At 41.8% G+C, this 14356-nt stretch overlaps 4 protein-coding genes across 5 annotated transcripts; all 4 read right to left on the reverse strand.

Moving 5' to 3' along the window:
• Positions 1–1910: 1910 nt before the first annotated feature.
• LOC103424874 (loganic acid O-methyltransferase-like) lies at positions 1911–3652 on the reverse strand. The gene is made up of 3 exons (XM_029093185.2): positions 3412–3652; positions 2618–3265; positions 1911–2529 (listed from the first exon to the last, which is right to left on the reverse strand). Exons 1-3 carry the CDS (start codon positions 3505–3507, stop codon positions 2191–2193), a joined length of 1083 nt encoding a protein of 360 aa, XP_028949018.1. The 5' UTR covers positions 3508–3652; the 3' UTR covers positions 1911–2190.
• A 3531-nt stretch (positions 3653–7183) lies between these two features.
• LOC103415672 (uncharacterized) lies at positions 7184–8263 on the reverse strand. The gene has a single exon (XM_008353976.3). The coding sequence runs from the start codon at positions 8261–8263 to the stop codon at positions 7184–7186; it is 1080 nt and encodes a 359-aa protein (XP_008352198.3).
• An 828-nt stretch (positions 8264–9091) lies between these two features.
• On the reverse strand, positions 9092–11351 carry LOC114821180 (loganic acid O-methyltransferase-like). Of its 2 annotated transcripts, XM_070812254.1 has the most exons (3): positions 10956–11351; positions 10153–10809; positions 9092–10067 (listed from the first exon to the last, which is right to left on the reverse strand). In XM_070812254.1, the coding sequence occupies exons 2-3, from the start codon at positions 10309–10311 to the stop codon at positions 9729–9731; spliced, it is 498 nt and encodes a 165-aa protein (XP_070668355.1). In that variant the 5' UTR covers positions 10312–10809; positions 10956–11351; the 3' UTR covers positions 9092–9728. The 2 variants fall into 2 exon arrangements, with proteins under 2 accessions (XP_070668355.1, XP_028948957.2); XM_029093124.2 differs by having other exon boundaries at positions 9092–10809; positions 10956–11344.
• Positions 11352–12144: 793 nt separating this feature from the next.
• LOC103409853 (loganic acid O-methyltransferase-like) lies at positions 12145–13839 on the reverse strand. Its single transcript, XM_029092082.2, has 3 exons — positions 13660–13839; positions 12854–13510; positions 12145–12765 (listed from the first exon to the last, which is right to left on the reverse strand). The coding sequence occupies exons 1-3, from the start codon at positions 13753–13755 to the stop codon at positions 12427–12429; spliced, it is 1092 nt and encodes a 363-aa protein (XP_028947915.1). The 5' UTR covers positions 13756–13839; the 3' UTR covers positions 12145–12426.
• Between the last annotated feature and the right edge of the window lie 517 nt (positions 13840–14356).

Genomic DNA, 14356 nt, shown 5'->3' on the forward strand with positions numbered 1-14356 from the left:
TACGTCGAAGTGGAACAGTATCACAAACTAAATCAATGGGATTATAAGTCATATAGTATGCGGCACCGGAGTCAATGATTCATCCGGATGAAGATCATGTTGAGATATCAAAGATAATTGGGACATGAAGGTGGCGAGATTGGGTTGCCCAAGCTTGGCTTGCTCGTCTCGTTCCCGTTGTTCTGAAGCTTCAACGGTTCCCACCAGTCAGAATAGTCATGCAATTGGAAGCAATTATCATGGCCATTCTTCTCACTACCGCAGTAAGTACAACCACCAGCCTAGACGTGTGGTTTAGAACGAGGAGAACGGGGACCCATGGTGGGCCGTGAGGCCGTCCTAGCAGCAAATGGCGAGCCATGTGCTAGGCTTGGGGCAGTAGCCTGGGGTTGCAGTCCTGAGCTCGGTGCAGGTGACTCATCAGGGGGTGCGAAAACAAGGTGGAACTACAGCTCGTGTGGCAGGCCAAGCCACCATGGCTGCCCCACTTGGCAATTGTCCTCCAGTATTCATCACAGCTTGTCGCATTCCCTCCTGGTAAACATAGGTAAAAGTTTGTTCGATAGAATGAAGGGGCTCAGTTTGTAGAATATCACTACGAATTTTATCAAACATCTCATCCAATCCTGCAAGAAAAGTGTACAAACGATCCGTTTGAACAATTTTATTAAAAATTTCAATATTAGTACTGCACTTCATCGGATTAGGTCGACGATAATCAATCTTCTGCCACAAAGATTGAAGATCATTATAGTATGTCTCCACTGGTCGTCCATCTTGCCTCTTGTGAGAAGCCTTGCAGGTAAGATCATAGACTTGAGTATATCGGGGCCGTCATAATACATGCGAGCAACTGCGTCCCACATTTCCTTTACCGTCGGTAGTCAAAGAAAGTACCCAATCAAATTGGGTTTCATAGAGTTGATGAGCCAACCCTTCACAATAGCGTTCTCCATACGCCATTTGGTGAAGGTCAGATCATCGATAGGTGGTTGGGGATTACTCCCAAACAAGTAGCCCAACTTGTCTTTTCCAGCAACAAACATCTCAACAATTTGATACCAAACTCCATAATTAGCACCATTGAGTTTGATGTCGATGCCAATCGAAGCAGTAGATGAATCATGATGGACAATCTGTGTAACAACTTGTGGTATAGGTAGGGTAGGATTCATGGTAGGGTCGGTTAGGGTAGTACTGTTTCGGGTTGTAGTGTTTAGTGTAGGAGTAGAATCGGTTAGGATGGAGTTGTTTCCACCGTGGAGTGGTGGTAGGTTCTCCATGGGATGGCCGAGTTTGCTTAAGGGAATGGGCAGAGCAGAAATCCTAGGCCATACGGCCCACTTCCAACAACACCGATATTATCCCCAACTTAGTAATTACCACCTGCACAATCCGTCAGGTGTGTGGTTTTATCACAAAAGGCTTCGGTATTAGTTAGAGTGGGATTAGGGTATTTACACTCTTCTTTTTGTCATTGATACGGTCGATGTGGGACATTTCAACACACCCTCTCACGTGGGACCCATTACCAGATCACACATGGGAGATCCACACATCGACAACCACGTGGAGCCAAGAGGACTCACCCTACACACAGGGCCAAGGGACCCACCATCATCGCGCGGGGCCAAGGGGACTCACCCATCATGTGGCAGTACGATACGGGCCTGCTCCCTGACTCTGATACCATGCTAATTAGGGCTTATTTTGGGGTTTAATTTACTGATATCATTCTTCTCACCAAGGAGGAAAATATGTAATGTACAAGAGTGATTTACAAGGAAAGAAACATCAAATAACCTAATTACAATCTGATTACAAGGACTCAAATAGGTAACTAAACTAATTACAAAAGGTCAACTCTCCAACACAATTGTTATGATGCAGTGTAAGACAAATTGGAAGGCTAGCTTAATATGATACAATGCATTATATGTGAATTAAGGTTTTCAAACAGATTATAATAATAACACATTCTGCAGGCTAGAGAGTATCTCTCTCCTGCAGTGAATTTTCGGTTACAAGGGGAATCCAACATTTGCATCTCGTCTTCCCAAGCCACTTGAACTAAGACTCGTACAGAGGTTTTATTCCACTTAGTCGTATAAAAAAGAAAACTAACAACAATGAAGCAAATGAAATTTGACAACATCTTCATGAGTACTGAGACATCATGTTCACATCATTTTACTTGCGTTTAAGCACGGCAAGAAAGATGATTGCAGTTTCAGTCGCTGACGCAATGATGGAGGGTTGCTCTTCAAGTTTCTTGAGATACGAGTCAAAGAGCTCATCTAAGATTTCTTCTCCAAATTGCTGCTTGATGACTTCCTCAGAGGCAGCTCTCGCGTGAGATACAAAGAGTTGGATTGGAGAGACAGTGGGAGGAATCGGAATGTGAGGTACTGTTTCCAACGTCTTTAAACTAAAATATTCATTTCTTTCTACAGCAGCTTCCAGTTCTTGGGGAGTCATGTAATACACAGGAAAGTTAAATGTATCTACTTTATCTTCACTTACTACTCCCTGCGCAAAGGAAAAACACATGGAAGCCATAAATAAAATTTCTTGTGTAATTAAACGCAAAACGAGAAATAGAAATACCATTGCTCACCTTCCTAGCCATGTCCATGAGGCAAGACCCTATAAGTTGAAAGCTCACATTTCCCACAGAGTCAGAATGAGGAACAGTATTGGGCCGGCCTGGAATGACGAGTACCATGATTCCTCCATCTGCAATCTCTTGTGCCCTGGCATTCAGAAAGCACTCCATGTCCTCAGCATGTTGAGCTTCGTAAGCCCTTACGACTTCATCAGGGGAGTTTGAGTAATGAATTCGTCCTTTGTTCCATGCTGGACTGTTTTTGTCCACCACCTCTTTTGGTACTCTAGAAAGCCAATGAAGGGCTAAAGTTGAATGAAAAAAATGAATAGACGTACTAGGAAATAGACGACCATAGAAAGAACCCGGCACGCCCGCAGCGTAGTATCGCCTGGTCTGCGGGAGGGATTTGAAGAGCCTGTTAAAATCATTCAGAGTATGATCATTAAAGAAGACCTGAAATTCAGGGATCTGCAAATTCAGCCCTTGGCTCTGAAACTTGAATTCCACAGCTTCGATTATGTTTTCAACTGAGATAAATGTGTTTGGCCCGACAGAGCAACCCAAATCAGCAATGTAAAAGGTGTTAGAAGATAACAAGTCGAGCTTTTCTGCAACTGCCTTGCTTAAAAATTCTTTGGCACCATCCACCGCTCCTTTCTGCAAGGATTTACAAAATACAAAATCATTGTTCGAGTTACCGGTTGTGCCTTAGTTCGTCCGGAATTTCGTATACAAAGAGATCAAGGACTTCAATAAAAGTGAGCACTACAAAATAAGAGACTTTGAAATGAATACATATAAACCTGAAAAGTTGAGTTGTTGGCATAGCTGTTGGGGCCATCTCCCCCTTTCATTGGATACTCTTCGGAGAACTTACTTGTTTCCTCGACTGCAGCCATCTCTCTCTTTCTCTATGTTTCGCTGTTGTGTATGTCATGTATTGTATCATGGGGGGTCATTATTCTTATATCTGCATTTCGGCCGTTCCTACTCTGCTACTTGACGCTATGAAAAGACAAAGTAAAACAATTAAAATTTAGGAAACGTGAAAAGTCATAATAATCACAGAATGGGATTATAATATTCTATTCATATTCAACAACTAGGTTTACAGCTTTATACAACCATTCGGTCAATGAGATCCTAAACTATTGCCTACAAGCAAGGCTTGATCATAAACTAAATAGGAAAGGAAATAACTACAATATCAATTTACAATGTTGACTAAGTAATAGAGATATTTTCCTTAACACTCCTCCTCAAGTTGGAGTGTATGTTAATGACACCCAACTTGCCAAGTAGAACTTCGAACTGTGTTGAACTCAACGGCTTAGTGAAGATATCAGCTGGTTGATCATTGGTCCGTATGTAAGCCGTGCGTATCATTCCTTCTTGAACCTTCTCTCGTACTAGATGACAATCGATTTCTATGTGCTTCGTTCGTTCATGAAAAACAGGATTTGAAACAATGTGTAATGCTGCTTGATTGTCACAAAACAACTTGACTGGCTGAGAATGGTTCACTCTTAGGTCCTTCAAAATATTCTTCAGCCATATGATTTCACAACATGTGGTGGCCATGGAACGGTATTCAGCCTCTGCACTCGAACGAGATATTGTTGTTTGTTTCTTAGTTTTCCAAGAAATAGGTGCGTGACCGAGCAAACAGTACCCCGTTATCGACCTTCTAGTATCTTGACATCTAGCCCAATCAGCATCACAAAATGCTTGTAATTGCAATGAGCCTGTGGAAGGAAGAAAAATCCCTTGTCCAGGTGCTTGTTTAATGTACTTGAGGACCTTGTGCGCAGCATCAAGGTGTGGTTGCCGAGGTTTCTCCATGAACTGACTTAGCATGTGAACAGCATAAGCCAAGTCAGGCCTTGTTATGGTCAAGTATATTAACCTCCCCACAAGTCGTCTATACGATGAAGGATCATTCAGCTCATTTCCTTCCATTTGTGTGTATGACAAATTTTGATCCACAGGGAACCGAGAAGGCTTAACGCCTAGAAACCCAGCATCTTCCAATATTTCGATAGCATATTTACATTGACATATAGTAATTCCATGCTTTGATCGTGCAACTTCTATTCCTAAGAAATATTTGAGTTGCCCCAAGTCTTTCAGTTTGAAACGCTGAGAGAGGAACTGCTTGGTTTCTTCAATTTCATGCAGATTATTCCCTGATAATATCACATCATCAACATATACTAGTAAAGCAATGAAGTTACCATGACGACTTCGGACGAATAGTGAATAGTCGGACCGTGATTGATGAAATCCAGCAGTCTTCAGAGCATGAGATAACTTAATGAACCATTGCCTTGAAGCTTGCTTTAAACCGTAGAGGGATTTATTCAACTTGCATACTCAAGTCTCCCCCTTTCGTCCGAAACCAGGAGGCAAGGTCATGTAGACATCCTCGTCAAGATCACCATTTAAGAAAGCATTGTTGACATCCAGCTAATGAAGATGCCAACCTTGCACAGCGGCGACACTGAGGAGCACACGAACTGTGGTTAACTTGGCGACAGGAGCAAAGGTTTCTCGATAATCAACACCTTCAATTTGACCGTAACCTTTGGCAACGAGGCGGGCTTTGTACCGGTCAATGGTGCCATCAGGTTTGAGTTTGATCTTGTAAACCCATTTACAACCAATGGGACGTTTGTGCAGCGGCAAAGTCACGAGGGTCCAGGTATGATTGGCTTGAAGGGCAGCAATTTCATGTTGCATGGCATCACGCCAGTGTGGATCATGGATAGCCTGTGAAAAACTGGTAGGTTCTCTGAGGAGGGAAAGATTAGTGGTATATGCTTTATGGTGAGAAGAGAGTCGATCGTAGGACAAATAAGTGGAGAGAGGGTGAGAAGTACCTGATGAGGAAAGAGCCACGTTCGTAAAAGATGTGGGAGCAGGCCTGGACAGGAGATCAACCTCGACATGAAAGTCCTGCAAAAAAGAAGAGGGTTTGGTGGGGCGTGTGCTACGTCGTGGTGGAGTGGGTGGGGCTGGGGAGGGAGAGGGTAGGATTATGGTGTCTGGAGATGGTGCATGTGGTGGTGTAGAAGGTGGGGAAGGAGAAGAAGGTGTGTGGGGGGGGTGAAGGCGCGGATGACGGGGAAAGAGGCGCGGATAGTGTGTGGGAGGTGGAGAGGTCAGTGGAGAGGGTGGGTAGTAGTGGTCGCGGGACAGGGAAGGGATCTGCAACAAGGGGAGATAAGGAGTGGTTTGGGATGGTGGACTGTGGTTGAGCAGCGGAAGTGTCAGAATGATAAGGGAAATGGTTTTCGAAAAAGAGCACGTCCCGTGAGACAAAAATTTTGTTAAGATGAAAATCGAAAAGTCGATAACCCTTTTGGCCATATGGGTACCCAAGAAAAACACAACGACGAGCACGGGGATCAAATTTGGAAGGTTTATATGCGTGAGTGGAAGCAAAACACAAGCAACCAAAAACACGTAAGTGGAAGTAACTGGGTGCTGTTTAGAACAACATTTCATAAGGTGTCTTCCCTTGGAGAAGAGGTGTGGGTGTGCGGTTGATGAGATAGGCTGAAGTGAGTATGGCGTCCCCCCAAAAACGTTTTGGCATGTTGGCTTGAAAGAGTAAAGCTCGGGCAACATTTAATAAATGTCGATGCTTACATTCAGCAACACCATTTTGCTGGGGTGTGTGCACGCAGCTGGTTTGATGGACAATACATTTCGTTGCATAAAAACTATCAAGCTTAAACTCGGGACCATTATCACTACAAATGATTTTGACTTTGGTATTAAATTGGGTTTCGACCAAATGAACAAATTGCACAAGAAGCTGCTGTGTGTCAGATTTATATTTCATTAGGTAAATCCAGGTGCTCCGAGTGTAATCATCAACGATAATGAGAAAATATTTTGCACCAGAAATAGAGGGAACGTGATACCCCCCCCCCCCCCCAAATATCAACATGTATCAATTCAAAACAAGATTTAGTGGATATGGAACTCAGGGAAAATGGTGCTCTTGTTTGCTTGGCTAAAGGACAAATGACACACTTATTTGAATCACAAAAACTTGGTTTTAAAAAAGGAAATGACATGGAAACAGTTTTGGATGGATGGTCGAGGCGTTGATGTTAAAGATGATGGTTGGTTGTGCTAATGGTGTTGCATGTTCCTTTCTTTGATGGGTCGAGATAGTAGAGGCCCCCCCATTCAATTCCCGTCCCAATCATCTTCCCCGAGCGTAAGTCTTGTATGACACAAAACTGTTTTAGGAAGATGGTAATATAAAGGGAATCATATGCGAGTTTGCTAATGGATATCAGATTTAAGGTAAAGAATGGGACACACAAAACATTATCAAGCACAAGTGTGGGAGAGAATACCACTTGTCCAATGTGAGTGACCGTGGCAAGGGAACCATTGGGGAGTTCAACAGTGTGATTTGTAACTGGCCTCGATGATGTGAGATAATGAGGACTGCAAACAACGTGGTTCGTTGCACCACTATCCAAGATCTAAACATTTTTAATGCCATTCTGCATGAAGGAAAATGTTTTACCTGAGAGTTCTTCATTAGTCGAAGAGTTACCCACGTGATTTGCAAATGAGGAACGATTTTTGTTTTAACATGGCAAGGATCTGCTTACAATCTTCTTGGGAAAAGGGAAAGCTTGGCATCCCATCTCTCTTGTCATGCACGGCAACTTGATTTCCCTTGGAAGTTGATGAACGGCTTTGTTCAGTTTCAGCAGCTGCTTTGCATTTGCGGCAATATTCGAAGGTATGACCCTTCCAACCACAGAAAGTGCATTTGAGATGGGCACGACAATTTTTGGTGCTATGGTTCGTCTTGTTACATTTGCCACAGCGAGGACCACCATCCTCGGTTTCAAGCTCGCGTCCACCATGCTTTACAGCAAAAGCTGCTGCTTCAGGTTGAGGGGTATTCTTTCCATTTGAAACTTCCGCCTGCTTCTCATGGCGAAGAACAAGAGAGTAAGCTTTGTTCACTGTGGGAAAAGGCTCAAGAAGAAGGATATTACTACGGTCAGTGGAAAAGGAATCACTTAAACCCATGAGAAATTTCATTGTTTTCTGGGTCTCAACATAAGAGATGATTTCCTTCTTTGTATCGCAGCTACATGCAGGAATAGAACACAGTACATCACGCTCGTCCCACAAGCCTTTTAGTTTGGTAAAGTATGAACTCACCGGCATGTTACCTTGCACACAATCATGGATCTCGTTTTCTACATGAAACAATTGAACGATATTTGCATGAGAAAACCGTTCTTGTAAATCAAGCCACATCTGCCTTGCATCCTTGCAGTTGATGACGCTGCTTGAGATTTCTTTTGACATGGATCCTAAGAGCCATGTTTTAACCAGATTATTGCAGCGATTCCATTGCTGCAATCCTTCATGTTCATCTTCACTCGGCTTCTTGATAGTCCCATCAACAAGCCCTAATTTGTTCTTGATCGTTAAGGCCATGGTCATGGATTGAATCCATGTACTGTAATTGTCTTCCACCAATGGCTGCGACACAAGTACTGCACCAGGTTGATCTGAATGATGGAGATAAAGTGGGTGGTTAGGACTCTCCCACTTTAGATGTGAAGTCATGCTCGAGGAAGTTGACTTCGTGTCTGTGTTATCACCCATGGCTATGGTTTGCTAGGGTTGTTTTGGTGTTTGTGTGTTTGCTGTTTATTTTCCCAGATATCAATCACTCTGGTACCATCATAATAATCACATAATGGGATTATAATATTCTATTCATATTCAACAACTAGGTTTACAGCTTTATACAACCATTCGGTCAATGAGATCCTAAACTATTGCCTACAAGCAAGGCTTGATTAGAAACTAAATAGGAAAGGAAATAACTACAATATCAATTTACAATGTTGACTAAGTAATAGAGATATTTTCCTTAACAAAAAGCATTGGAAAGTAAGACAAACTGGTTGTCTTTTTCTGATTGTTGAGAAAGTCTTTGTTTGTCCTTTCTCCCTTGTCTCTCTCCTTCGCCCCCTTCCTATTCGCTTGATTCCTTCCATCTTTGATCGTCCTTCTACGTATGTCTGACTTTTACATTCAAAGATGTTGTCTGCACCCCCATATCCAAAATGCTGCTGCTAAACTTGTCCATGTCGAAACTAAAATATTGCCCGGCGCGGGGCATTCTATGTTATATACCTGCCTATAGTTCTTGGAATATAAGATATATGCATATTTGGGAACGTTACATTAATTGTTGGTAGATTAAAAGGTCTCTACTTTTTTCAAGCCAATGATGGATAATAAACTTTGCTAGGTCAAACATTAGCAAGATATGAACAGGGGTTGCCCAATGGTTGAGAACAAATTCGAGGCCTGTATTTCACATGGCACGTTCTGGGTTTGATTCCTAATGTTGGTGAATCACACGGTGGTGGCCAGGAGAAGCTGAAATGCCCTTGTGGGTCTTCCTGAAAAGATGGATCATCGTGACGAAACAACCTACTGGTCCGCGAGGGTAGATGAGTTCTTATTAATAACGTCGAGTTTACATTATACAAAGGTTCAAACATAATCATCTGTAGTAAGTTCTAATGATGGTCTCCTTTTATAGTTGAGGACGATTTCGTCCGCGGCCAATTTGAGACTCTAGTAGCTTTATTCTGATCCTAACACATGTCGCGTTGTGATTGACCTCCTGGTTTGAGAAAAACTCTTGTGCTTTGGCAGAAGTGTCTTAACAAGAATCCTTCAATGCGTCTCTGAATGTATAAAATTGACTAGTGCTCGATAATTTTGGAATTAATGAAGTATGTTACAAACACAATTAAAAGCAAAATTAATAGCCAATTGTAATGATGCACTGTAAGACAAATTGGAAGGCTAGCTTAACATGTGAATCCAAAGGTTTTCGAACAGATTATAATAATAACCTATTCTGCAGGTGAATTTTCGGTTACAAGGGGAATCCGACATTTCCATCTCGTCCTTCCCAAACCACTTGAGCTAGGACTCGTACAGTGGTTTTATGCCACTTAGTCGTATAAAAAGAAAACTAGCATAACAATGAAGCAAATGAAATTTAACAACATCTTCATGAATACTGAAACATCATGTTCGCATCATTTTACTTGCGCTTCAGCACGGCAAGAAAGGTAATTGCAGTTTCAGTCCCTGACGCAATGATGGAGGATTGCTCTTCAAGTTTCTTGAGATACAAGTCAAAGAGCTCATCTAAGATTTCTTCTCCGAATTGCTGCTTGATCATTCCCTCAGAGCCAGCTCTCATGTGAGATACAACGAGTTGGATTGGAGAGACAGTGGAAGATACCAGAGTGCGAGGTATTGTTTCCAACTTGTCTAAACTAAAATGTTCATTTCTTTCTACAGCAGCTTCCAGTTCTTGGGAAGTCATGATATACACAGGAATGTTAAATGTATCTACTTTCTCTTCACTTACTAATCCCTGCGCAAAGAAACACATGGAATCCATAAACAAAATTTCTTATGTAATTGAACGGAAAGTGAGAAATAGAAATACCATTACTCACCTTCCTAGCCATGTCCATGAGACAAGACCCTATAAGTTGAAAGGACACGTTTACCAAAGAATTAGAATGAGGGAGAGTATTGGGCCGGCCTGGAATGACAAGAACCATCATTCCTCCGTCTGCAATCTCTTGTGCCCTGGCATTCAGAAAGCACTCCATGTCCTCAGCATGCTGTGCTTCGTAAGCCCTTGCCACTTCATCAGTGGAGTTTGAGTAATGGATTCGTCCTTTGTTCCATGCTGAACTGTTTTTGTCCACCACCTGTTTTGGTACTCTAGAAAGCCACTGAAGGGCAAAAGATGAATGAAAAAAATTAATAGAAGCATTAGGAAATAGGCGACTGTAGAAAGAACCAGGCACGCCCGCAGCTTAGTATCGCCTGGTCTGCGGGAGGGATTTGAAGAGCCTGTTAAAATCATTTAGAGTATGATCATTAAAGAAGACTTGAAATTCAGGGATCTGCAAATTCAGCCCTTGGCTCTGAAACTTGAATTCCACAGCTTCGAGTATGTTCTCAACCGCGATAAATGTGTTTGGCCCGACAGAGCAACCCAAATCAGCAATGCAAAAGGTGTTAGAAGATAACAACACGTCTGTGTTGAGCTTTTCTGCAACTGCCTTGCTTAAGAGTTCCTTGGCAGCATCCACATATCCTTTCTGCAAGGATATACGAAATACAAAATCATTGTTCAAGTTACTGATAGTTCCTTAGTTTGTTCTGAATTTCGTATACAAAGAGATCAAGGACTTCGATAAAAGTGCGCATTACCAAATAATAAATTTTGAAATGAATTCATATAAACCTGAAAAGTTGAGTTGTTGGCATAGCTGTTGGGGCCATCCCCACCTTTCATTGGATATGCTTCGGAGAACTTACTGGTTTCCTCGACTGCAGCCATCTCTCTCTCTCTCTCTATGTTTCTCTGCTGTGTGTCATGTGTTGTATCATGAGGTTCATCATTCTTATATCTGCATTTGCGGTCGTTCCTACTCTACTACCTGACACTATCAAAAGACAATGTAAAATAATTAATTAGGAAACTTGAAAAGCATTGGAATGTAATACAAACTGGTGGTCTTTTCTGATTGTTGAGAAAGACTTTGTTTGTCCTTCTCCCTTGTCTCACTCCTTCGCCCCCTTCCTAGCTATTCGCTTGATTCCTTCCGTCTTTGATCGTCCTTCTCCATATGTCTGACATTTACATTCAAAGATGCTGGCTGCACTCCCATATACAAAATGCTGCTGCTAAACTTGTCCTTGTCGAAACTAAAAGATTGCCCAGCGCGGGGCTTTCTATGTTATATACCTGCCAATAGTTCTTGGATTATAAGATATATGTATATTTGGGAACGTTACATTAATTGTTGGTAAAGTAAAGGATCTCTACTTTTTTCCAAACCAATGATGCAGAAAGCTTTGGTAGGTCAAAGATTAGCAAGATATGAACAATCATGGGGTGGCCCACTGATTGGGAACAAATTTCAAGCTCGTATTCCACATAGCACGTTCTAGGTTTGATTAATGGTGCTGGTGAATCATATGATGATGGTCAGGAGAAGTTGAAATGTCTCTGTGAGTCTTCTCGGCCCCCAAAATGGTGGATTGCCGTGACAAAACCACTCGTTGGTCCACAAGGGTAGAGGTGTCTCATTTATAATGTAGAGTTTGCATTCTACAAAGGTTCAAGCATAGTCATTATTAATAAGTTCTAATAATGGTCTCTTTTTACAGTTGAGGACGCTTTCGTCCTCAGCCAATGTGGGACTCTAGGAGGTTTATTCTGATGTTGACACATGTAGCGTTGTGATTGGTCTCTTGGTTGGAAAGAAACTCTTGTGCTTCAACAGGGGGCCTCAACACGAATCTTTCAATGTGCCTTTGAAAGTATTGGTGCTGGATAGTTTCGGAATTAGTGAAGTATTGTACAAACACTATTAAAAGCAAAATTAATAGACAATTGTAATGATGCAGTGTAAGACAAATTGGAAGGCTAGCTTAATATGATACAATGCATTATATGTGAATTAAGGTTTTCAAACAGATTATAATAATAACACATTCTGCAGGCTAGAGAGTATCTCTCTCCTGCAGTGAATTTTCGGTTACAAGGGGAATCCAACATTTCCATCTCGTCTTCCCAAGCCACTTGAGCTAAGACTCGTACAGAGGTTTTATTCCACTTAGTCGTATAAAAAAGAAAACTAACATAACAATGAAGCAAATGAAATTTGACAACATCTTCATGAGTACTGAGACATCATGTTCGCATCATTTTACTTGCGCTTCAGCACGGCAAGAAAGATGATTGCAGTTTCAGTCCCTGACGCAATGATGGAGGGTTGCTCTTCAAGTTTCTTGAGATACAAGTCAAAGAGATCATTTAAGATTTCTTCTCCGAATTGCTGCTTGACGATTCCCTCAAAGCCAGCTCTCATGTGAGATACAACGAGTTGGATTGGAGAGACAGTGGGAGGAACCGGAGTGTGAGGTATTGTTTCCAACTTCTTTAAACTAAAATGTTTATTTCTTTCTACAGCAGCTTCCAGTTCTTGAGGAGTCATGGCATACACAGGAATGTTAAATGTATCTACTTTCTCTTCACTTACTAATCCCTGCGCAAAGGAAAAACACATGGACGTCATAAACAAAATTTCTTGTGTAATTGAACGCAAAGCGAGAAATAGAAATACCATTGCTCACCTTCCTAGCCATGTCCATGAGGCAAGACCCTATAAGTTGAAAGCTCACATTTCCCACAGAGTCAGAATGAGGGAGAGTATTGGGTCTGCCTGGAATGACGAGTACCATCATTCCTCCATCTGCAATCTCTTGTGCCCTGGCATTCAGAAAGCACTCCATGTCCTCAGCATGTTGAGCTTCGTAAGCCCTTACGACTTCATCAGTGGAGTTTGAGTAATGGATTCGTCTTTTGTTCCATGCTGGACTGTTTTTGTCCACCACCTCTTTTGGTACTCTAGAAAGCCACTGAAGGGCATAAGTTGAATAAAAAAAATGAATAGAAGCATTAGGAAATAAGCGACCGTAGAAAGAACCAGGCAAACCCGCAGCATAGTATCGCCTGGCCTGCGGGAGGGATTTGAAGAGCCTGTTAAAATCATTTTGAGTATGATCATTAAAGAAGACTTGAAATTCAGGGATCTGCGAATTCAGCCCATGGCTCTGAAACTTGAATTTCACAGCTTCGAGTAGGTTTTCAACCGCTATAAATGTGTTTGGCCCGACAGAGCAACCCAAATCAGCAATGTAAAAGGTGTTCGAAGATAACAAGACATTTACGTCGAGCTCTTCTGCAACTGCCTTGCTTAAAAGTTCTTTGGCAGCATCCACAGTTCCTTTCTGCAAGGACAATATACAAAATACAAAATCATTGTTTGAATTACCGACTGTTCCTTAGTTTGTCCCGAACTTCGCATACAAAGAGATCAAGGACTTCGATAAAAGTGAGCAAGACAAAATAAGAAATTTTGAAATGAATTCATATAAACCTGCAAAGTTGAGTTGTTGGCATAGCTGTTGGGGCCATCTCCACCTTTCATTGGATGCTCTTCGGAGAACTTACTTGTTTCCTCGACTGCAGCCATCTCTCTCTTTCTCTATGTTTCTCTGTTGTGTATGTCATGTATTGTATCATGGGGGGTCATTATTCTTGTATCTGCATTTCGGCCGTTCCTACTCTACTACCTGACGCTATCAAAAGAAGAAGTAAAACAATTAAAATTTAGAAAACGTGAAAAGGATTGGAAAGTATGACAAACTGGTTGTCTTTTTCTGATTGTTGAGAAAGTCTTTGTTTGTCCTTCTCCCTTGTCTCCTTCCTTCGCCCCCTTCCTATTCGCTTGATTCCTTCCATCTTTGATCGTCCTTCTACGTGTGTCTGACTTTTACATTCAAAGACGTTGTCTGCATTCCCATACCCAAAATGCTGCTGCTAAACTTCTCCGTGTCGAAACTAAAAGATTGCCCAGCGACGGGGCTTTCTATGTTATATAGCTGCCTATAGTTGTTGGATTATAAGGTATATGTATATTTGGGAACGTTACATTAATTGTTGGTGGATTGAAAGGTCTCTATCTTCTTCAAACCAATGATGCAGAAAACTTTGGTAGATCAAAGATTAGCAAGATATGGGTTCTCCAATCATTTCTATGGAAATGACACCACCAAATACACATAACACGAGGA

The sequence above is a fragment of the Malus domestica genome, chromosome 14, assembly GCF_042453785.1.
Source record: "Malus domestica chromosome 14, GDT2T_hap1".
NCBI classification, from domain to species: Eukaryota; Viridiplantae; Streptophyta; class Magnoliopsida; order Rosales; family Rosaceae; genus Malus; species Malus domestica.